General features: G+C 33.8%; 1 protein-coding gene across 9 annotated transcripts in view; it reads right to left on the bottom strand.

Moving 5' to 3' along the window:
• The window catches only part of SNTG1 (syntrophin gamma 1), a 314,313-nt gene that overhangs the window by 27,109 nt on the left and 261,292 nt on the right, over positions 1 to 25,912 (bottom strand). For 7 of the 9 annotated variants that reach the window (XM_077783692.2, XM_085572103.1, XM_085572102.1 and 4 more), the window contains 4 exons: positions 25,109 to 25,225; positions 20,882 to 20,953; positions 6,032 to 6,184; positions 693 to 785 (listed from right to left, as the gene is read on the bottom strand). In XM_077783692.2, the coding sequence (XP_077639818.1) occupies positions 693 to 785; positions 6,032 to 6,184; positions 20,882 to 20,953; positions 25,109 to 25,225 (435 nt within the window). Of the gene's footprint in view, positions 1 to 692; positions 786 to 6,031; positions 6,196 to 20,881; positions 20,954 to 25,108; positions 25,226 to 25,912 lie in introns of all 9 variants that reach the window. The other 2 variants (XR_014952899.1, XM_085572105.1) reach the window with 2 other exon arrangements.

Below are 25,912 nucleotides of genomic sequence, written 5' to 3'. Positions count from 1 at the left end.
GATTCACCAGCAATTAGTGCAAATGTAAACATATGCCATACTCGGGGTCTCAAGGATTTTATTGAGACTTGGACATGTGATAATACAATATGGAAATTGATTCTACACTATTTGCTTGATAAAGCAGACTCATCAGTTCTACTGAGTTTTTTTTTTAAGCTGACAGGAAAAGCTTATGGGTGAGACATATAGCTAGACTATGGTTGATTTTTCTTTCTACAGATGCCTGAACAATAATAGCTAAAATATAAATTGGCAATTGTGAAATTGCTGTAATAGCATACATTCCTTCCCATGAAACAAGAGAAGAAAATGGAAGATTACTTTTAAATTCACAGATGAGACTGAAACCAAGAAAATTATCTTTTCTCAAAATCAAGGACATACCAGCAAAACAAACCATCAAGCTGAATCAGTGTGGGCTTTCATGTGAAATTAAAGAATAAAGACCTGATGCTTGTTTCAGATTGGTATCAGTATTGATTTTTCTATAACAAGCAAATAACAGAATATTATTTCTCACATAATTAGAAATCAGTCCTGAATTTAAACTAAAGCAGGAGAGATTTGATAAGAGATAATCTTTTTCAATAACAAAGAGAAGGACATTTTAAGGATGTACCTTTTATCTCAAAATATTAGAAATACGAGGCATAATAACCGTGTGAAGGAAAAATTTCTTAGAACTTTACCTTTGTGGCAGCATCAAAACAGACAAAGCCCATGCTGAAGTCGATGGTAAGTCCCATAAGATGACTCTCTAAAACACAGGCATACGTCTTGCACTGTAAAAGGAAAATCAGAGGGGATAGTTACCACAGAAGACATTTCTTAAATGTTTTTCTAGGACCACTGTTTCTGAGTCTTTATTCTAATGTTTATATACCTGAAAATCATTATCAGAAATAAATAATTTGTGTGTAAATATGTCAACTTTTTGTACTTCAAATAAAAGGATTTTTATCAGTAATGAAGTTGTCTAAGACATGTGAAAACATGCTTTGCTTCCATTAGGAAAAAAAAATGAAAGGCTTAGAATTGCCTCAGTGGCTTACTAATAACATTCTCTAAAATAAAAAAAATATTATTTTCAAACCTCCTTATTTGATTTTTCATTCCAAAACTTTTAAAATTAATACATTCCTTTTATCTTTTCAAGGAAAAAAAAAAAGCAAATACAAAATATTTCTATAGTACACTGTTTCTTGTGGTTTTCTGTTGTCCTAAATCTCAGGGAAAAACTAGTATTTCATGCCATTTAGCAACTAATGGAATTACTTGAATTTTTTTTTTTCTTCAGATAGTGGACTAATATATCGTAAAGGTTTCTATGAGAAACCTTGGAATTCTGAAAGACTCTATCATTCTACTGTTTTTAAATATATGCTTCTATTTATTTCCATAACATCACACTTGAATACACATTGTTAGACATTTATAAGTGTAATTTTTAGCATCAAAACTACTGCTGTGCTTGAAGGCTGACTTCAGGTACAAAATGACAGGCTTGTCTTTTTCATCACAAAATACATTAAAAAATCAAAACATTTCCAAATCAGATGCAAGTTCTTAAAATAATTGATTCTAATTTTATAGGCATTTTGCCCCAGAGATTAAATGAAATACAGATATACTCATCAAATATTGCTGTAGCTGCTAAAATTATGAAATGAGAACAAAGACTTCCATGACCTATAATGTGTCAGCAAAATCAAAATATAAATTGTAAATGTGGGAACAATGTGGGTTACAAATTATAAGTACTACAAAAGAACCTATGATTATTTTTGGAATTTTCATTATAAAGATAAATCAGATGCCTTTACTTATATATTCTTTGGGGGGGCTTTTTGGATTCTTAATGGCCTTCCTTAGTACACAAGAATCTGGAAGGTGCATTAACAGCTTCTAAATAGAAAATACAATAAAGGAAAATTGAAAACTTCATACTTAATGTTTATATTACAAATAAAAGTGGCTTTTTCTTTTTTTTCCCCTTTGATCAGCTATACCATGAGACTGTTATGAATGTGTAAAATTTGATTCTAAACCAGTACTGATAAAGAAGAGAATATTGCCCTTGGTACTATCTCATTAGTAGAAGAAAAAAGTGTAAAGTAATATATTTCAGTTACTTACAGTTAATTAAGTTACATATGCAAAAATTTTCAAGCACAAATGTATGGTTTTATGGGATTATCTTGCAAACATCTTACAAGATGCAAATTACATTTTTGTTTGTAAGCGTTCATTACCTGCAGCAGACTTAGAGCCTTTACTGGAAATTAAATTTGGCAAGGAAAATGTGTATCCGATTTAAAATACATATTGTCATCTGAAGTTTTCTAACCTCCCACCCCAACACCAGAGGCCAGCCTACAGTGTGCACTGCAGCACCAAGCTGAGCTGGTACAGCTTCCTCTGCTTTTAAACCCAGAGCTTGGACTGGCTAATTAGCCTCACTGGGAACTTAAGATTTATGAGAAACAGGACATACCAGCCTTGGTTCAAGGCTGTACTGAAAAAGCAACCTACTTCCAAGACTGAAGGGTATTTATACAAAAGGCAGCAAACAGTTTGTGGAGAAATATCATCTAGTTCAGCTAAGTGTAGTTCTTTGCAGGAAGAAACTGCAGATCACTAGTAGCAGCTGATTTAGTTATTCTTTACTTATATAAAAGACTGTTCTATGCCCTCAGACTATGATGGCCAAAACAATTAAAAGAAAAAAAGTAAAAATAACAAAAAGATCTCTGGACAGTGAGAATTTAGTTTCCTCGGGAAAGAATATCCCTTGGTTTTTGCAGGTGTTGTATCCACTTGTACATGATTGTGGTGACAGATCAGAGTAGGGATATGAACTTTCAGACACTAGATAACTCTTGTATGACTTTTCTCATCTTTATTTTCTTTAAGTTGCCTTTTAATTCAGATTTGGAAAAAACAGAAAGACAAAAATTGTTATCAAGGTACAAGATAATTTAAAATTTCTTATCCATTTAACATTTTAAAACTTTAGAAGTGACTATGAATAATATATATTGTGGATATTTGGCTTTGGTTGCTGATTTCTCACAAGAACTCATGAAAACCTCATCAGAACTGAGAAATTCCTTTCCCAAAAGAACACACTTCAGCAGTCATTTGCTGTTCTTTCACAGAATACAGAATGTTAACTTTGGTTTATTAATAATTCAATGGGTCAGGCAGAGGCTGAAGGAGACAACTCGAAGTTCTTCCTTAGAAACTATTCCCTCAACAAGCACAGTTTAAATTATGGAAAGAACAGTATATTGTGAACTTCATGTATGCTATCTCTGAAGCTGAAACAGAAAGCTGAAAGTGAACTATAAATCTAAGGTTTAATTCAGACTTCTAAACTCATATTCAACATCAATGAAAAAATAAGTTAAAATACTCCAACATAAAACAGCTTACATAATAAACCTTACATTAGAAAACAAACAACTACAATACAAGCAAGGACAGCAAGAAAAAAATTCATTGTGCAAGAGGTGAAAATATTAGCTTAAAGTAGCAGGAACACAAAGGGAATATGACAGGCATATATATATATAATTGCACATCATTGCAAAATTTTCAGATTCTTTGTGCAACAATGCTGTGAGAGAGTAAGGAAAAGGGATTTTCATTTCAAGTAATTTTTTTTATAGGTAATTATGAAAATGGATTGCCATCACTTACTACATTACAAAACTAAATAAAAAGTGACAGTAACACTCCAAAATGACACCACTGTATCATTGCACCATGTTATTGCTAAATTATTATGAATTTTACTATGCCTCCTCTAATATATTTATTTTCTAATAAAAACCAAATTTTAATTTTTGGTTTAGATATACCTCTAGCAGAAGCTATGAATTAGGTTGAAATAGAATTCATTATATATTTATAGTAATGCATTTAAAAAAAAATTTGAATTTGTAATATATTTTTGGAGTTATATTAGGATTGGCTCCTGATTAACCTCTTATAGAGGTTATAGCAATTGAGTAAGGATTACTATTTGCATGATTATGGAATAGCACACAACACTGTTGAATAATTTTCAATGGTAGCTTTAAACTGAAGTTACATTTTCAAAATTATATTATTTTATTGTAAGACAAACCTACTGGGTTACCATTTACTTTATATATGAGTACTCATATCAACATTAACCAAAATTTTAGTAAAAGTGCACAGTTGATACCTTAATTTTGAATCTATCACCTTTTTTTTCTCACAGAGCAATGAAAGAACTCGTTGGAAACAAATTATACTGCCAGATTTTATCTGCATCTGCAAGTTGGTAGATGAAAGCAGTAATGGTTTGCTAAAGAAAAATGAGGAGGCCAAACCCAGTTATATGAAAAATATTCTACATTTTTTTCCAAGAAAATAAAGAAAAAAGGTAGAATAAGAAGTGTGATTTCCACAATAATATTCTATCATGAGAAGCCAGTTTGTTCACTTTCACAGGTCAGATATAATCAATCAATCAATCAATCAACCAATCAATCAGGAAATCATTACTTTGAATTCTTAATTGCTACATTGAACATTAGGAGAGACAAAAAAAAAAAAAAGGTGAAAAGATTAGGATGAATCTGAGGTTAGGATATAAAGGAAATTATTTTGGAGAAGCCTGAAGGCAATTTTGAATAAATGTAATTCTAAAACCCCAAAGAAAATCTAAACCAAGAATGCTACAGTATGAATCAATCTGAAAGTAGAACAAATATGAGGTGGCTTCTGAGATAAAAATTATTCAAGAAAAATGCCACATATTCTTTTACTGATAGAACAGCAGTACTACTATAAAATATGTTGCAGAGAATTATATAAGACAAAAACTCTCGAATATTTAGTGGCAGAGGACATACATTATTGCAAGTTTTACACAAAAAACCTAGTCTTAAGATTTTCCAGCATGCAAGTACATCTTAAAAGAATAGCTTCTATAAACTGTAACAGCCTGCATGAATTTAAAAGAGGAAAGCTGAACCTCCCCTGACTCCTCTTGCAACAAAGGTACTGTGTGTTAAAACTGACAGCAGGGTAGTTTTTGCATATTGGATCTTCATTAGTATATACCAATTCAGTCCATCTGCATGTGGTGGTTTGCAGGTCAAAAAAGGACTAATATATAACTAACTAACTCTTTGTCTGAATAAAAACATGCCACTGCCTGCATTCCCAGGAGGACACAGAAAATATGTGAGCCAATACTTGCACAGGCAAATATGCTAATATGGCTTGGGTAGGTGTGTATAACTCCTGCCAACATCAACTAAAGCTGTTCTAACTACATGTATATTTCATGATTAGAAAATCAATATTACAGTTGGGATTACGTGAATTACAATTGTGGTGGGTAGCTTTTTTCTTCTTTTTAAAGTAAAAAAGTAATGACTTTTTGGTCATGTGAGAAAAAGTTATCTTTAATCACTCTGATATGTAATTTTGCTACAAAAAGTCACGAGTAATCTGCATTTGAATGTCGTCCATCTCTGCGCTGTTACCTGACAATAGAGTAAATACACAAGAAACAGGAAAATGTGGAGAAAGAATAATGTGCCTGAGGTACAAGTTTTGCTCTTGCTTGTATCCAGTAAGTACTTCACTCAGTATACTCTCATTCCTGGTATTACAAGGACTACTTAATTCCTTCATGTTTCTCTTGTGATATTCAGTAACAAATAAGGCAGCATGTAAGCCAGTAAGAATGTCTAAAAAGCTGCATTTTGTCCCTGATCCATAGATTGTTTTTCCACGTCTGTCCATGAACTTCAATCAACAAATATGTATCACGTTGTCATAATAACGCAAATACTGTATTCCAGGTGACCTCTTCTGAAGGCTAGATTGCAAGCTGTTTTGGAACAGCAAAAGCAATTATTTACATAAAAGAGTAATAATTTGAGAGCTGCAGAAGGTCATAAAATTTCTTAAATTCCATGACTATTTCATATGGGCCTAATTTGTTAATGTATCAAAAGATGATCAACAAGGCAGTTGTTCTCACCTGTATCCGTTCAACTTCTAAAAAAGTTGCTGTTTGAAAGGCTTTTTCCCATAGTGTTAGGTCACATTCTAGTTCCACAGAAAAGTAAAGATCTTCTCCAGATTCAGACTGGACACTGAAGCAATGTTTCCGACGGTCCAGTAGATCACTGTCCTGATGAAAACCTGAAGTTATATAATCTGGCATACATCAATTAATATTTTTAATTGCAAACATTTATGTGTCAAACCCAGCATTTTTAAATGGCATTTTAAATGACATGAATAACCACAGTTGCTGAGGCACTAAAAATCAGGGGTTTGTTCTAAATATTGACACTTCAATGAATTGTAAAAAGTATGCCTATATTCAGAATGGTACAGAACAGCGTATCTCAGGCAGTAACTTTAAATATTTTAACAAATCACTTCTCAAAAATGTTATCAGCTATACACATTTAGATTAGATACATTCTGTGAAAGTTTTCAACTTTCTATTCACATGAGGAACACAAATATCAGCTTCTCTGACCTATTTGACTTCTACACCCAACCCTAAGGTTGAACAAAGGAATATATTTATTTTAAGAAGTATGAAAAGTCCATATGTTCTGTTTTCTTTACAGAGGCTAGGAAAAAAAAAGTTCATATTTCTGAAGGGTGACAAAATCCAACATACAATTAGTCTTTAAATGTATACTGATGGTAGAGACTATAGTGGTTGCCCATGGTTAGATTGCTGGCTTTGGCCCTGGAGGACACAATTATTTCTGGCTTTGCTTTCAATATAACATCACATAATGGACATCAGGTTATAAATATTTAATAATTAGTGATTGCTAGTATTTGTAATTGGTACTAAACCAAAGAATAAGCAAGTTAATAATGAAATCCATTCATTAAAATGTTTTCAATTAATTTTTGAAATTTATTTATAAAGGATGCTTTATTCTGGCATGTAATTTGTTCTTGTGAAAAATAGGTTTGCAGAAACAGGTTTAATTAATTTAGTCCCTGCTAATCAAAGAAGTTGCCACAAGTCACAAGCTCACCATCTGTCCTTGCCAATACATCTGGAGATTTGGGTATAAGTAGCCTGCATGCAATTTTCACAAAGCTACCCCATAGCAAAGGGCAGAGGTAAGTTCAGCAAAGGAGACTCAGGGGACTGTATTGCCTTCTGGTTATACACAACTTGAATAGACCAAGGGGAGCACACCCAGCTGATACAAGCTGGAGGAGCAGCTTACATTGTTCAAGTCAGCTCTCCCTGGGGCAGAGAACCAGGGACCTAAAGCTGATTGAGAACAAAATATATAAAACAGGAACCTGTCTGAAACTGTCACTCTCAGGTATACAAGTAGGCAAGGGGAGAGCAAACATTACTTTCTCCTTTCCATTCATTCAGTAGAAATGTGACCAACTTGTTCAAGAAAGCCAGTACAGCATGCATTCATGAATGCTTCTGGATGAAGTGTGATTTACAATTACTAGAATTGTCTATCCTCTCTTGTCAATCACCAGGAAAAAATAAGTTCCTATGATTTTAAAATGACTAGTCACTGTGGAAAAATCTCCTTTCTTACTTCCATCAAGTGCTAAGCTTAGTAGCGGTACAGTGTTTAGTCATGTATGAAAAAATTAGCATGAACATGTTTGATCTTAAGACATCATTTCAAAAAACAAAAAAAAGAATCTTGTTCCAAATGTTCACAAGGATGTGTAGTTGAACCAGTTAGGTGTAGCTAAATAATAGTCTATGTCCTACCAGAAACACCTTTTGTCTTTTTTTTTTTTTTTTTTCTCTTCCCCCCCCACCCCCACCTTTTTTTTTTCCTTTTCATTCAGGTCTTTCTACTAAAACTGAAGTGTCAATTCTGTACACAGTATGTCCTGACCAGCATTAAAAATAGAGGTTATAATATCCAGGTTGTTGCTAATGACATCTATGCTCCATTGCACACACAGCCTCAAAGCACACAGAGCAGCAGCACTGTGACAAATGTTTTACCTTATGAATATGTGTAGCAACAAAACAGAGCATCATAGAGTGGCTTGGGCTGGAAGGGACCTTAAAGATCATCCGGCTCCAACCCCCTATGGCCATGGGCAGTGAAGCCTTTCACTTGACCAGGTTACTCAGAGCTCATCCAGTCTTGTCTTGAATGCTTCCAGGGGTAATACATCCATAACTTCTCTGGGCAACTTGTTCTAGCACCTCACAAGCCCCACAGTAAAGAATTTCTTCCTAACATCTAATCTAAACCTACTCTGTCAGTTTGAAGCCATTCTGTCTTGTTTTGTCATTACACGCTCTTGAAAAAATTCCCTCTTCATCTTTCTTATAGGATCCCCTTAGATACTGAAAGGCTTCAATAAGGTCACCCCGAAGCCTTCTCTCTTCCAGGCTGAACAATCTCAATTCTAGATGAGCAAAAGCACTGGAAAACTCTCACTCCTCCAGGGCAGAAAAGCTACTTCTTTTAGAAGTGGTACTTCTTGTCTAACAAATTTTAAATGGGATCTTGAACTCCCTGTGCTTCCAGAGCTAAACCTGATTGAATGGGCTGTTAGCCCACAGCCTGAAGGACTACTCAGCATGGAGTGTGGCAAGAGTCATGTGTAAGGTACATACATGTATTTCCTGGGGAAAGTTTTAGTTCTTCATAGCTATAACCATAGAAGAAACTAAAAATATTTTGAACTCATCTTTACCTATTCTTGTAAACAGTTAGTAGAGATAAGTAATTACTAGTAATGCAGACTCTTAAAGCTTTTCTGAAACATGACTATGTGGGATCACATGAATAATTTTCTTTAAAATAATTGAAGTAATAACCCTTATTTTCAAATGGGACAGAGCTTAGTGCATGGCTGAGTTCCAGAATGCATAACTTTATTTAGCTGGGTACAGATAAGGTTTGATGCTTTTAAGTTATACTCTTAAGACTCTTCCAATCTTACTGGCTTTTTTCGCCTCCCATTGACAAGAATATGCTAAGAAAAAGAGAAGAGTTATTGCATAGACTGTGAAAAACTGTTAAAGGTTTCATTGAGACTGAGCTTTGTTAAAAAGTGCTTGAAAAATGCAAAAATATCTGTAGGCTTTGAAGTGATTTAAATAAAAACCTAGGTACTTTATTGTCAACATTGCTAGTAAGAATTGTACTAGATTTTACTAAGCATTACATCAAACCTATATGATGAAAAAAGAGCTAAATGGGATCTACAATACTTATCCAAGGTTTTGTAACTTACATATGAAAATGAGAGCATGCTTTGATTTAGGAAAGATCTAATCAGTACTAGATGGTATTTCCCCTCAGTGTTTTGCATATAAAAAGTTTAGAATATTTCATCTACTACATTATACTGTGACAAACAACACCTATAATGGACTCATTTATTACAGGAATTTCCATTCTGTGAAGTTCCTATTCAGAATGAAAAGAAAATTCAACATTCCCCAGAAATAATAATTAAACCAAATAATAATTTCAATTTGTGATTAGTTCTAATTTATATACTTGTGATTTTGATATCACAATCATGATTTTGATATCACAACCTATTATTAGGTCCAGTATAAGAGAAGTGTAAGTCAAATACATTTAAAGTATGTATTTTAGTTTTTCCAAAATTGCTAACATATATATGAAGAATTCCTTTCCTTATTAGCAGTATTCCATCCTCCAAAAAAAGTTATGAGTAAGGTTCCCTTTAGTACTGCTTCTGCAACTTTTTCTGCAAGATCTTTCTTTAGTTTTACGTTTCTTCTCAAGCATTAAAAATCTGTATTCTAGGTTTATAGATTGTAATAATTTGTGCAATAGATAACTGAACAAATAATATGTAGGCAAAGCTAAAAGATAGCTATTCAAATGTCCTTATAAAGACAGGAATTAAAAGCTTTTTTTCTGTTGTTGTTGTTTGTTTGTTTTAAATAATCCAGCTGGGAATCGTCCAAAAGTCTGCAAATTTAGGAAAAAAAAAAAAAAAACCAAAAACCAAAAACTGTCAGGAGTCTTAAAAATAGGTCTGGATGAAGCAGGAATCTTCATTAATTAACTTTTACCAAACCATTACTTCAACTAAAATATAAATGTCATTCTACCCATTTAAGAATCTGCTATGACCCTGTGTTATTATATTAATTTACTAGTCAATGATGGACATGAGCCAATTTCATGTTGAGTTTTTAAGAACTCTCATACTAATAATGATTAGTTGTACCGTTTGACCCTGATGTTCTTGTTGTGAATTAATAAAACTCTCTGAAGAGAAGCACACACAAAACTTTTAGCAGTATGCTAATTCTCACTAGAGGGAATGTAGTCCTGCAGAAGGATGGGCTGTGACGAGACATTGGCTCACACCCAGCTTCAGGGTAATCCAGCATCTCTGCTGACAGGACAGTATGACTCCTGCTTGCCTAATTAATAATGATATCCATGTTAAGTGAGAGTAATAAATTTGTCCATGGGAACTAAGCATGGCTCATTAGGCAGATCCTTTCAAATTAAAGCAAAATGCCTCTTTACCACTAAAAAGTGACTTCTCCTCCTCTTCTGCAGGCGTAATTACTTTTGAAACACTGCTTTTTCCAGTAGGAGCACTACTTCTTTTTCATTACTTGTGAGGTTTCATTTTGAGTATGATGAGTGCATTAAATACTCATATTTTGGCTATTATTTAAATCTGCTAAGATGCATGGGGCCCTCACCTCTTGTGATGGTCAGTGAGAGTTGAGTTCTTCTATTCTACAAAGCCCTCTGCAACAGAAAATAAACATTTGCCACTTTCATGCTCATGGCATGACTTTTCCTCAGGAGATGCTTAAGAGTTTTCTGGAAGTCTGATTTACATATAAAGTTACATGTAATATAGAGGTGGCACATACATTTTTGCCATGGAACTGTAAATGTTAGTGACACCAGTGAGCAGTTTTTGACATGAGCAACAATTCATGTGATATGTTCAAAACCATAATACATGTAGTAGTATGGTTTTGACCATACTATTTGCAAGACTTGCAAGAAAATTATATCTCATCTATTAAAATGAGGTAAGTATTCATGTTTCTCATATTAATTATAACAGTTCTTCAAAACATATAAATGAGAAAACAATCAAAACTGTTTTCTTTATTAACTAGTTCAGACAATTCTGCCAAAATAAATCAGCCCTATCATAATCAAGATTCAAACCTAGCACCCTAAATTCTCTGTAGATAAAAAGCATTTTCTCATGCAATATCTCTAAAGCAACTGCAAAAATGAATCACATCATGCCTTTACACTTGCTGGGATCAGTGTCCTGATAATTTTACTGTTTGTGTCTCCGTTTACATATCACTTCTGGTTACACAAACATACATCCTTCTTTCTATGGGCATATAATGATCTACTTCTTCAGCTGGAATTTTTGGAACACTTTGCTTGAGCATCACCATTAGTTGCTATGGTGATGGTTCTAATAGCATTTACAGGCAGCAGGGAACAGATTCACTCCAGAGTGAAAAAAAGATACAGGTTCTCCAAATTACCTTCATTACTGAAATAATAAATAAATAATATCCATGCATGCATGTGTTTGCACACAGGTCATCTTATTATTTGGACTCTTCTGAATTTTATTGTTAAGAATTGTAAAAATCCAATGAAATTCCAGATATCTATACATACATGCAATTATGTAAACACAGAACTGCTGTCAAACTAAAACTGACAGAATATATTTTGATGTTCATATTTTTAAAAAAGTATGTTTACTCATGGGGAAAACTGCTTATAATCATAGGATAAATTTTACTTCCAATTAAATTTCCATTAGAAAGATCTCTCTGATGGCTAGAGAGAAATAGAAAGGTTCATTCCCTGTATTCCATTAGGTTCAGCAGTAGGCTTGAATCACTTTCCTGCCTGAATGGGGAAATTAATTTCCTATTCTGCCTGATTAAAAGACAGTCTTGAAGACCCTCATTTGAATCAGAGTAAGAGCCTGAAAACAGGTTTCTTCTGAGTCCAGGCCACAAATGTGTCTATTTCTTAATGCATTCTACTGAGAAACTTGTTTCTTTTTTTTCCATATGAGGAAAATTTTCAAAATGTTCATAAAACTGACTAATCTTTTGAGAAAATGAATTATTCTAATACTTTCCAGAGAGGCATTAATGTTTCTTTTCTGTTACAGTGAAATCAGAGATGAGTATAATTACAAACAGATACTAAAAAATGTGTTGATTCTCTCTTTAGAGAGTTACTAAGGCTTTTTACCTCTCCAAACTTTGAGATATTATTTGATGGAAAATAAGTTCAAGAACAGATCCCATAAGAGTAAATATAATGATAATGGATAGCAATGTTAAAGAGTGATTATATCTTTTCCTTCTGACCCTTTTTAAAAGTAGTTTCTCAAATTTAAATAATTGCAGCTGGTTTTTTTTTCTCCTGTTAGTTGTCTGCCTGAGGATATTGTTGTATTTTATATTATAGTTAAAACAGCTAAATCAGTTCTGTAAAATAAATTAGAAAAAGTAATTAAATTGTATTGTCCCAATTAAAAAGAAAGAAATGAACACAGTCCCCAAATCTGCTTTCTGGGCTGCTCTGGGACTTCTGTTCTTTGGACTAGCAATGGCTGATTCAGGGACAGGGACACTTTTGCCGCCTTTGGGAAGAAAAGTTAGGATCTACCAAAAAAAAATTAGTTGTTCTGGGAAAAATTTGACTGTTACCATTTTGAAGATTTTATTCTGAACATGATGCATACCATGGCATAAAGGAAAAGGACTTTCCCTATATTTTCATCTGTTAGGAGTCGTCATCCTAGTGGCCATGGTGAGAGCCGGATACTCTGTTTCCTTAAAGTGTCTATCCACCTCTTAAATAAGAGAAAAAAACACCTGACTCAACAGCAGAAGTGGACAAAGAAATTACATGGAAGAAAAGTTCTTTTCATTCTGATTTTTGTCAGTTTTTGTATTTGGGTTTTTTCCCCATATTTTGGAGGTATTAGTGTTAAAGGTAGGCAAAGAGCTTTTAAATGTCTTCCTCATGAAGGACATAAACATTGGAAGAAAAAGCATGAAATTTGATTTAACAAAAGTTTGGAAAATTACCCACCAAACTGATTATTTATTATATTAAAAGAATTACCTACTTGACTGCATACTTCTTATTTAGCTTCCTTTCTTTTTTGGACAGAATCCCATACTCAAATAGCTTGTCAATACATTATGTCAAGGTGAGAGTACATTGGAGCAGTACAATGAAAAGCATTTTTGTTGACTATTGATATGTCAGAAAATTTGTATAAGCAAATGTGGAAAAAATTTATTTTATATGCACTTGCTAATAGTGCTAAGAAAAAAAAGCATTAAAAAGGGACTGTGGTAAAAATGTCCTATCATAAAACAACAAGTCAAAGATTTTTTAAAAAATTAATAATTCTGGTTCCACTGCTGGCTCTGGCTGTTGAGAGTAATCAACATTTAGACCCCTACTGAGAAGAGAATGCACCAAACAAAATTTTGAATAGTTGCCCCTGAGACAGGAATGCTTCATTTCATACAAGGACTGGGACAAAGTTCCAGTGAATAATACAAAATTATCACTGTTGCAGGAATGCCTAGAGTCACAAATTCTTTATGCATTAAGATTTCAGCATCATAAGCTAAATTTAAGTATTGCAATAGTCAGAAATAAAGACAGGAAAAAATTCAAATAATTTAAGTCTGTGACCATAAAATAAGAGAATAGTGACAAAACACAGAAAAATGTTACATCAAAATCTACTAAAATTGACAAGTCAGAGTATATTAGCTAATGCAATACTGAATCACTCCAATCTTTAGAAATGCTCTGATTAGATTAAGTCAATGGAGGGAAACTTCTCAAGCTGCATATAAATCTCAAGTATCTTGGATTTAAAACATATACTTGTCTTTCCCAAGTATCCTTACACCGTATTTATATTTCACACCTCATTTCTGCTCTTTTTCAACGTTCCTTTTGCCTTATGTTAAATGTTAATTTGTCTTTGCTTTCAAGGATATTGCAACAGCCAACAACTGTCAGTCTCATAACTAGACAGGCAACAAAAAGCAATTTCTGAAACAGAGAGGTTGCAGAAGTCATTTAAAAGTTTATTTTCTGTATCTGTTATTATTTTTGCTTTCCTCTGTGTGTTTATCTTGTTATTTCTTCTAGGACAAAGGATCAGACTCTGAGATTGGCAGCCCCAGCCCAACACAAGTCATTTATTTTTCACCCAAAAGGTGACAGTTTATATTAATATTGCATAGGAAATGTCAGAAAAAGGCGGAGGGGGGGAGTTAATAAAAAAATGAGAAACCTCTCTAAAGTTAACAGGAAACATAAAAAAGCCTTATTTAATAAGTTCACATTTCAAATATTGTTTGTCCTTCCTTTCTGAAGCAAACAAAAAATGAATAAGCCCTTATACAGTGGTAGTTGTCATGCATATAATAACACTGCCTCTTTGCTTTGAGAAAAAACTCTTACATGGTGCTGCAGTGACAGCAACATCAACACCTTTAACACACAGGGCCCGTTAAATTTACCCAGATGAACATGTACTGGGGCTTGTAAAATTATGTACATGTTGAGGAGAAATGAACTGAAATCACACACAGAATCATAGAAAACGTGTATGATCTTGCCCGAGGTGCAGCCATCTTGTGCCTATCTTTGTGCATGTAGAGCAGCTACACACCAGCTTACAATTGAAAGGATCCAGTGGTAGAAATTCAGTGGCCTTGTCAGGAGCTCTATTTCAGTATAGAAGTTTTTCTTTATGGCCAAACTGAAGCCAACTTAGTCTTAGCCTTTGTGTCAGTGGACATGGAGATATAATTCATGACTATTTCTTATCTTAGAAGACAACTATAATTCTATTTAGAGTGGAAATAGATCCTCTTTCCTGTGGAAACATTTTATAGTCTTAAATGTAGGACAGAAGGCAAGCCAAAGACTGAAAATTACTTATTTTGTTTTCAACTAAAATACTTAACAGTTAGCATTCTTTCCAAGAACTGGCGCTTGGCTAAATCCTAGATGAAAATCTAATATTCCTTGGATACAGCATTAACTTATTCATAAAAAGGATGCTCTACTTCTGCATCTTAAGCATTTTGAGTGCAAAGTATTTTAGTGGAATCATGTCAGGATGCAAGTCTCACCATTGATCAAACTATGTGAATGACAGACCTCAAATATGTTCTCTACCAGCACTTTATATGCTTGTGTGTCTACTGGTATTATTTAAAAAAATTTACCTGAATACAGTAACATTGTCAGTAGTTTCCCATCATTTTTATATCATCCCTTGATTTACTGGAAATGGACAGCATAATTACAGGCAATTTAAGCAGGAAAAATTAACATAACTACATTTGAGGATTTTACACATACTAACAGCTAAAATAAGGAAGGAATCACAAGTCTTCTGAGACACCAAGCTGGTCCTGATTAATATAGCAAGAAAATTATAGCTGCACTGATGTGAATGGTACTAACTGTAAACACCAGTGATTCACTACCCTGACATCTTGCCAGCACAGACCTCCTTCCACAGTTATCCTCACATTTCATTTCAGCGCTGATCTGACACTTGAATATGTTTCCTGTCCTATGCTGAATAAAACATGGTCTAACTGTGAATTTCCAAATATTTTTGTATGACACTGAAGATAGGAGGCAGGTGACTAAACTATAGAAAGCATTTTCTCACAATTACAAGATGTTTGGATGAGCAGAAAAAAGATAAGTAACTGAAGCAGAAAGGACAGAGAAGTGCAATTTCTTATGTTATTCTTCACAATTTACCTGAAAAATGTAACAAACTTTTTTCTACCCCCTATTTGAAAAATTGTTTAAATATTTAAACTATTTACAAATTTATCCAAGGTAATTTAATTATACACACTTACACATGTACACATTCTTAAAATACTCATGTTAAAACTGTGTATGAAGAGGTACCAAAAAGACATACAGAGTTAAATATGTTTTGAAATACTGAACATGATAAGGCCCCCTGCCTTTTTGGTTAGTGATAGAATTACCTGCTTTTCTGTAACATTGAATATTTTTCAATTGCAACATTAAAATTAGTTGGCTGTTCATAGGGCTTTACTCCCCAAAATAAGGATAAGGTGAAACAAGCTTCTGGGAGAATAAATTAGAAATATTTATTGATAGCAAATTCTTCCAGCAGTTCTATTGAAAATGACTAATATATACATTTTAATGTCAAAAGTGGTATCATTACATTATCTTGCCTGACACATTTCTTAACATGGATCACAGATTTTCATCCACATGCTGATGCCACTACCCCATTAACATTAGTCTGAATAAACTTGTGATTAAAAAAAGAAGAGTGGTTTAAATGCTATCAACTTCTTACTGGTACCTTTCACTGACTAATCAGCAGAGCTTATACAGTTCTTACCTTCTTTGCAATTTTAACTTGCCTGACTTTGATTTGTACTCACTTTCTTTTTACTGGCTTATTTTTAGGGTTAAAGAGTTCTTCAGTGCCTTGTTTTCCCTCTCCTTCCACCCCTTAATAAACAGACCTTTTGAATTTTTAATAAATTATTACATATGCTTACCAATTTATGCCCCTAGGTCTTAAGTTATTTGCATCTCCATAAATGCTCCTTATATATCAAGCATTGCCCACTGCTGTTTGCCATTATTTCACAACGAATAATTTAAACCAATTAAATTAAAATGTGATTTTTGTACTCAGCCTGCTTTACCTAGGTTTCATGTCAATAATTATTATTTCATCCCCAAAATCTTGACAATTAAGAGCTTCATATTTTCATTATGCATATTTTTATCTGGTAGTTTCTAAACTTTATACAGAATCTTTTTTTATGTTACATTATTGTTATGATAGTGTATGAAAAAGGCTATGAGGGTTTGGCTTTTTTTTCTTTTTTCTTTTTTTATTATACAAAACTGTAAATACTGAATTAAGGGATCAATAACATTTTGCTGAATTTCTGTCAGTCAAACTGGTTTTCACACAGTAAAAAGACTGCTTTTTAAAGCATATTTTTATGCTTCAAATTTTAAGGGTCTTCCTGGTTATTTAGAAGTTTCTAATCAAATTAGAATAGAGATTTCATGCCTTCCTTCTACTTCCTTTTCTTTGTAATCTGATACAGAAAATAAAAGAAAAAATATACAGTTACAACAAAATAGTGATTTATTTAATGAGTATTTTAAATATGAATACACTAGCTATAAATCACATAATAAATTCTGACATCTCTGAATAAGGTGCAGAACATCCTGCCTTTTAGCTGCTTGAGACTAAGGCAACTGTGACAACCGAAAATGGTATCCCAGTCTTCTATATTGTTTGTGAAAGGAATCAGAGTCTTTGGAATGAATACTAGAGGAAAAAGAACAGTAAACACATGCAAGTAAATATAAAGAAAACATTGGTCATGGTGCCAGCCAAGTTTTGGGTTTTACTTAACATTTTTGGACTATATACTCTCTGTGAAGATTAAATCAGTTAAGTAGTAGACGAAGTATTGCGTGTAGACATTAATATTTATTTAATGCTTTAGTATTTCTACTGTTACCAGAAGATGAATTCTCCCATCCTGAAACATTAAAATATGCAATCAGTATGCATTCAGCAGGATCTGGGAGTTTATATTCTCTGCTATAGTGTTTCTGTCATGAAGAGAAACTTAGAGAAGTCTCTCAAGCTGAGGAAAATTATAATTCTATTTAAAAAGACAAACTTAGGGCAGTAAGTCTCTCTAATGCAGACTGTTCTTGTGAAGTTCATCAGAATTTTAGTCACAATTATGGAGTGGAAAATGAAGAAAAAATACTTACAGACATATTAAGTAAAGTCCTGGCTCTGTGCCACGAGGGACAGTTATTGAAATTGCCAGCATACACATGAGGAAGTACCAGCTACCTTGGGTGACAGTTGCATCCTCATGAATGTAAGTCTGAATATGGACAATTTTCTTTTGAAATATTTCATTCAAAAGCAAGCAAGCCATGCAATATAGATACATTTTTTTTAGTAAGTGATGTGGTAACACTTAACTCTAAAGCACTACTTCTCACTCCTGAGCTAACTCACACAGAGGTTAGCACAACCTACTTGCAAGTCATTCTCCTTGAAGTGAATATTAGCCAGAAAAGCTGTGTCATTCTCCAGGCCAAACAGATTTATAACAAAAGTAGTATTTGAGGTACTATAAAAGAGAAGAAGTTTTGATGTACTAAGCAATTCACATGAATAGAAAAAGTCATCTCTTTTCCTTCTCATTTGAGAAATTCTGAGCATCTGTTTTTCATTGTTTTTAAAACAGAGAAAAGAATGTGAGGTACTATAAAAGAGAAGAAGTTTGAAGGTGATCACAAAACACCAGAGTAACCTTTCTTTATTAGATAGCCTCTGGTTCAGTAATATCCATGGGGATTGCTCAAATGGATCTAAAAACCACTCACTGTTTAAATGGAGACTTTTAAGATGCTGGCATAAAAGCTGAACAAAACCTTGAGATTCTACAGATGTTCAATGTAGTAGTGTAATGGGAAGCTGTTTTTCTTGGTTTATTTGCTTTTATATTTAGTGAAACCACAGTTAAGTTCTAGAGCAACTGCTGTAGAAAACTAGAATATGGTGAAGATTAATGCTCCAATGTCAGAAGCTGCAATTCTACTGTAATGATTTTCCCACTTCCAGTTTTTTTTATTTACAGGTTTTTGTCAGCTGAAGAACCTGCTTGAAACATTTCAGCATTTTATAAGCCTGACCATATTTACAGAAAATACACAAATAACTGAATATTAATAAAGTATTAAAGAAACATGAACATTATTTTATTATATTACTTATGCTGCAATTGCCTCTCTGTTAATATAGACTGAGGCTGGAAGACCTACACCTCTTCCCAGAGAGTTTTTATGGCTGGATGATAAAAAAAATCCAGGGTATTTGTTCTCTTTCCTGTGCTTCCACACAACAATGCCAGAAAGGCACTGGTTTAGATTTTACTGCTTTGTGGACTGTCCCCTTAGCTGTAATAACTTCTGCTACATGGCTGAGAAATGAAAAAAAACCAACCAAAAAAAAAAAAAAAAAAAAAAAAAAAAAAAACCAAAAAAAAAACCCCAAAAAACCCAAAAAAACCCCCCAAAAAACCCCAACAAAACCAAAAACAACAAAAAACCCAAACCGCAAAAAACCAATGTATTGGTATGCAAGAATAGGAGACAGAGAACAAAGGGGGGAAAAGAAAAATGGCTAAAATTGCAAGAGAATTAGGAGAAAAAGGAAAATTACTAAAAAAAAAGAAGAACCTTTAAATTACAGAAAATTAAATGGAAAACATTCAGTAAGTTTCTGTTCAAAGAGTATAAAAAAATCTTTGGATAAGTTATGAGGAGTCATGCTGGCTCTAAAGCACTTAGTTCTCTGAGAAGGAGGAGCTAAATTGCATGCTTATTGCATTAAACCCAAGGCCTGAAGGAATCAGAGGTTACCAAAGGGAATGGGGAAAAAAGTGCACGTAAGAAGTGGCATTTTTCAACATTTCCAAAGCCTGACTGTATTCTTAAGAGTATTGTTCACTTACACCTTTAGTGCCATGACTTCACCAAGTGAACAACTTCTGTTACTCCTCTTCCTACATGAGCCCTGCTAAGGAGCCAAACGTTGCACACACTCGGTAATTGAAGGACATCCCACAGGGATGGGATGTTTTGTGTTTGAGGTTCTACTTGATGAAGCCTCCACCTCACAGCCAACATAGCAGTAAAAGAAAACTTTTCACTTCTCTGTTCAAAGAAGCAAAGAGGAGTTTTTCAGACTATAAACTTGGTAGGGCCTTTTCTTTGTTTTTTTGGGTATTTTTTAAACTCCCAAGTGCAAAGTATTTCCAAATTTTATTGAGCCATCGCACCTTTAATCTGCCTCCCTAAGGAAAATATAGTGCACCTATGTGACCTACAAACTTAAGAAATGTACCATTTATGTCAGTAAAAGGTCTTTCCAGTGGAAAACGCTTTTAAAAAGTATGGTATTTTCATATTTCTTGTTGATACTAGTCTGCATCTGCATCTAATGTTAAAATTACCTTTTATGTAATTTGGACCAAAAAGCCCTCAAAACAAACATAAACCAGAAAGCACTTCACATGCACAGAAAAAGGCATCTCTTTTCCTTCTCATTTGAGAAATTCTGAGCATCTGATTTCACTGTTTTTAAAACAGAGAAAAGATCAGACAAAAAATTTCTGATTGAATTCACACTTAAAAATTTGAAACAATGTACAATAATGGTCTTAATTAACTTGCTACTCATAATTTTATCTTTCTAAACATATATCATTATGTCTTCTCATTTATTACACTTCAGACAGACTGAAGAAACTGGAAAAAAGTAAGAAAAAAGTTTTCAAAAGGGTATTGCATATTTTAAGGATTCTACTCTCAGTCCTAGTGAAATCATACATTTCAGCTGCTATTAGTTCCATCAACATTTTTGAAGACAAAACCAAGCTCATCACTGCTTCTTTAGGTCCTCAGTTAGAAAATGAAATGTTGCACTAGTTAAATGTGGCATTAAAGTGAAACTGTAGACTCCACACAGCATTATGGAAAAATAAAGTAGTTTCCTAGTCAAAATCAGTTTATTTCCAATTTTGCCATGCCTTCTAGTTCAATTCTGTGCCTACTGACACCAGAACTTCTGTTATTTGACTTTAAAGGGATAAAAAATAGATCTCTTTTTGCAAGGTAGTTAGTGTTATGCTCTTGTGTGTCAAAGTGGCAATTTATTTTATACTTTCTTATCATACCTTGAGAATTTTGCACATTATCTCATAAACTGAAAATGTTTTCTCAGCTCGTGTCCAATCCCAGGTTGTGACCTTTAAAAACAAACAAAACACAAAATAAACAGAAAAAGAAATGAAGTTATTTTTTTTGTTGGTTTTTAAGAATTAAGCTTATTAAGAAAAAAAAATCCCTAAATTATTTACATTGATTAAAATATATTTAGAAAGACTAAGCACTGCCTCAAAGCACCAACTAGCAGGGACCAGACTGTTCCCTCCAGGCAATGCTTAGAAAACATCCTCCCTGTCCTTACAATGCAGTTCCTTTGCATGCAGCCTGCTCTATGCAAAATGATGATACTTCCCCTGGGAACTTGCAGGGGTTGCAGTGAGATCCTGAGAGGATACAGCCCTTGAATTCCTCTCACAGAGCCAGGGCCCTGTCTATTATTAAACATGTTTCTCACCGCTTTCCTCCTTGCAACTGTGTGCCACTATTTGCTCCCAATCACCTACAGCATTTGCAAATCCATAAAACCAGTCTCCAGCCTTGCAATGTCCCAGACACTTACCCCACATGCCTTGATATCCAGGGGGGAAAAAACAAAGCATGAGACAACACAGGCAGATATTCATTTTCTTTTTTTCTTAATAAGATCAATCTACTCCTAAATTCTAACAAACTAAGATTTGAAGAATAGTCTTTTTTTTTTTTTTTCCCTCTTTGTTTCGGGATTTCACAACTGTTTATAACTGTGTTCATTTTAGGCAACTGTTTTACACAGAAAAAAAAGCATATATAAAAAAAATAATTAAATCATGGAAGGGGAGGTGTTAAGACTAAAATGAGACAGAAAGGGACAGATGAATATATTCAATAAGGAAAGAGTTAAGGCAATATCAGAACAGTATAAAATTTCCAAGGAAAACACAAGCAGAAAACAGGAAAATATTAAAGAAAAAGAAGAAATTGAGGTTATTAATGAAACAATTATCATCTTAATGGTAAGACACTTTGGACAGTGGCTCATATCCAAAGGAAGACAGCTGTATCATTAAATTTGTTAGTCACAGTGAAGAGGTTGATGAAAACATACATTACTTCTTCTACAAGATTCAAGAAAAACTTTTGAAAAATGTTTAATAAAATATTTTCTAAGCCAAATAAACAAAATATTATATGAGATCAATTTATCTCTTATTTAAAGAGAAAGTAATCATTAATAAACGAAAATTATTTTGATAATGTATGAGAAAATTCTATCCCTAACTAATTTTTAGTTATAAACATTGCTGTAATGGAAAGTCTTTTAAGGAAATCACAGGCGGAAATGAAAAGGTCAAAAATACAGTGTTATAGTTCCTCTTCTATTAGAATTTTCTTTATTTTCAGTCACTATCAAATGCAGTCTTCATTATCTTATTGAACTGTGGGTATTAAACCACAAAGCTAGTCTTTCTCCTATGGACAAAAACATACATTTCTCACCACAAACACAAGAGAAAAGTATTGCTACACCCCCACTGAGCCCAGAACACCCAATCACACCAGATGAAGCAATATTGTGCCATGAGGAAAAGTCATTATTATTGCTCCTGAAGAACAAATCCATTTGGAGCTATGTTTAAAAACTTATGATAAGCTCCATACTTTGGGGGGAAATATAAGAGCTCCCTCTTCTCCCCTGCTCTCCTGCTTTAGTTTGTACCTGTAAAAAGACTTCTTTTCAGGTCAAACCAAAACTCTTTCTGGACAAAGATATGTGCAAAACAAAAGCAATTGTAGAATTAAGACACCCATAGAAATTGCTGCACCATTCACTTTTAATGTTTTAATTTAAAATGTTGAGTAGCAAAAGAAAGGATGTTAGTGGCTCTTTCTCAAGTAAATTTCCAATTATAAATTGGAAGAAATTTAAACACACCAGACTTGACACAATGAATAATTGTAAAGAAGGAAATGTGCCAGGAAATAATAGGAAAAATAGTAAAGAAGTAATTTTCTTTAAAAATTTCAAAATGAAAATAAGAAACACTAAGACTGCTCTTTTATCTGAGTATGGGAAGTAGAAGTACTACTTTTTTATCAAACAGATAAAAAAAGAGGCAGGGGGAAGTTGTTGATAGACATAGTTTAAACACGTGCTTCCCTAATGTGTTAGACTTTGGCAGAGACTGGGGAAATATCTTTGTTTGATTTTCTGGTTAAGAAAGTTTGCAAGACATCTCTTTTCAGGAAACAACTATGTTCAAGTAGTTTATTTTGCACATACAATTAAAACAGTTTTTATTTTAACTACACTTTATGCATCTCCTAAAAAGAATCTCTGAAACTGTCATTGAAACGTTGTTCATAATATTTTCTAATCCCGGGAAGAAACAAACCTATAGAATAGCAAACATAACTGTATGTGTAAAAGTTTGCATATAGAAAATAGGATTTTAGAAGTGCGCGATTATTATATACATTATATATTGGAACTTGATCTTTAAGGTCCCTTCTAACATAAACATTCTATGATTCTATGTCTTTAAGGCAGCTCTGTAGGAGCTCTTCCTCTGTCCTAAAAAAGCATGCTTATCATTCTGCTTTCCTCCTACTCCATGAAGACAAAATATTTTTCTCTGCATTTGAACACTTTTTCTATTTTAGAGTAGGAATCAGAATCTGCAATACAAATTCATTTTGTGCTTGCAGCTGAGCTGAAACCAGAGATATAAAAACTTGAGGATGAATTTCTTGTCTTATACAATAGCAGCTTGCCAAATTTTTCCTTACTCACATCACCATGGTTGAGACTCTTCATATGAACATGTTCCTTTCACACCCATTAATCATCCCCCATCAGACATTTACCCCCTACAAGTATATTGTTCCTAGAAATTTATGATTCTTCAGTAAAGAGGCTTGTGGTCTCTTCCATAGTTCTTTAAAAAGAATAATCTTCCTCTTTTCTATTGAACAGGTTTTCTCATCATTGATTCTGATTTTATCTAGTACCCAGAATGGAGTTGGTTTTACTTGACAGACAGCAAATGCTCAAGTAGGTCTGGCAAAGACAGGAGCACTGTTTTTGAATTAATGTGCTTGTTAGCATAATCTGACATTTTAATCTGACACTGAAAAATATCCACCAAAAAAAAGCCAAGCTCCCATTAACAGACCTGAGAGAACCAAAATCCCACACCTGTGAACTAGTCTACAAACACTGAACACACGAGGTTTTCAGTTCACGCTTACTTCCATTCCCCATGTCTTTCACATGTTTTTAAACCTTTAGTGATGATCAATCTAAAGATTTGCAAGATAGCTTTGAACTACCTCAGGAAGAGATTGCCCCAAGAGGTGGTAGATGCCCCATCTCTGAAAACATTCAAGACCAGGTCAGACAGGCTCTGAGCAACCTGCCCCAGTTAAAGGTGTCCCTGCTTGTTGCAGGGAGGTTGGACTAGATGACCTTTAAAGCTCCCTTTCAACCCAAACTATTCTATGATTCTGTTTCAGGCAGGAAGGAGCTACAGCCTGGATCTCACAAACACAGGGTTTAGCAGCAGTCAGAAAGGTCACCCAGTAAAGAGGAAAAACTAATCCACATGACTCTTCCTGCGGCAGACATGGTTTGGACTGCTACTGTCTCCTTAGCAACTGCCTTAAAAGTTAGCTAGAGGATCTTTACTGCATCTTATGTGTACCATAAGACTGTGAAAGTAAATTGCTGAGTATAAGATGAGCCCTAAAATTTTGCCCAGTGTTCCATGTGAGATTTCGATTAATATTTTTAACTTAATTTCATTTGATTCCCTACCTACCTTTTGGTGTTCTCAAGCAGCAAAAACTTACATTCAGGACGGAATCTAAATAGAGACATATTGCCATCTCCACAGTGTGTAAAAAGCTTTGATATTTCCCCAAATCTCAGCAGTTTCTCTAGAATGATGGTTCAGTTTAAATCTAACCACCTTGCTTCAGGCTGATTCTGTCTGCCAAAGGAAAATTAAAAGCTTCCTTTTAACATGAGCAGATTTCTTTTATTTTTCTAAGTGTTCATTTAAGTGTGGGAAAATAAGTTCTTACTAGATACCCAATCACCTGATGAAGACCTGTTTTCTGTCACTTCTATCACACACATCCTGGAACTCTTCAATGCTGTCCTTCTAGCCCAATGAGTGATATCTCATTGTACACAGTACATAACATTATTTTATTTAATAATAGATATTCCCACTAACCATAAGAAACATACTTACTGGAGGTGCTATAAATTTATACAGGGAAGCTCCCCTCAGTGCTAGAAACTTTGGTGTGTACATTCGGTCCTGAAGGGAGTCTTGTTCCCGTTCTTCCGTCCAGCCCATGTAGACTATCTGACAAAAAAATCAATAGTGTTGACAATTTCTCAGAAATTTTCTTTTGTTGCAAGTATTTCACATGCATCAACTGACATCTGTCAAATTTAACATAGCTGCAAAGCTTGAACCCCAGACACAATATTGTACAGTGTCAGTTTTTATAAATGATGCCTGTTAGGACAATGCAAAAACATAAGAAATACTTATTGTACTAGTAACAACAAAAAACCCAGACCACATACTCCAGGGATGTTAAAGGTGCATTCTACGTATTTGCTGACAGATCACATCAGTGAAATTTATTGTAAGTGAAGTGTAAGGAGCCACCAGTGAGGAATTCTAAGTCTAGCAACTGCTATTATACAGCAACATAGACACAGCCTCCACATGCAAGTTCACAGTTACACATTAAACAATACGATGTTACAAATTTCATTTCCAATTAATGTCAGATTTTTTTTTTTTACTCCCTGAAAATCTCTCTGTAGGAGTTTTGAACCTTTTTGCTTAGAAACAGGAGATTAGCAGACTATTTTCAGTCACTATTTTGAACAGACTTCATCTATAGCTACAACGGAGTTGTAGAATCCTGTAGACCCTTACCACTACCTGCAGATCTCCTGACACAGATGTTTGAACTAGAAGTTATTCCAGCTCAATTTTGGATACAATTTCCTACCTATCCTGTTAATTTTGAGTTAT

The sequence above is a fragment of the Lonchura striata genome, chromosome 2 (genome assembly GCF_050655825.1).
Source record: "Lonchura striata isolate lonStrDom1 chromosome 2, ASM5065582v1, whole genome shotgun sequence".
Classification (NCBI taxonomy): Eukaryota; Metazoa; Chordata; class Aves; order Passeriformes; family Estrildidae; genus Lonchura; species Lonchura striata.
The sequence above is the reverse complement of the archived record's forward strand: the minus strand, read 5'-3'. Positions and strand labels throughout refer to the sequence as shown.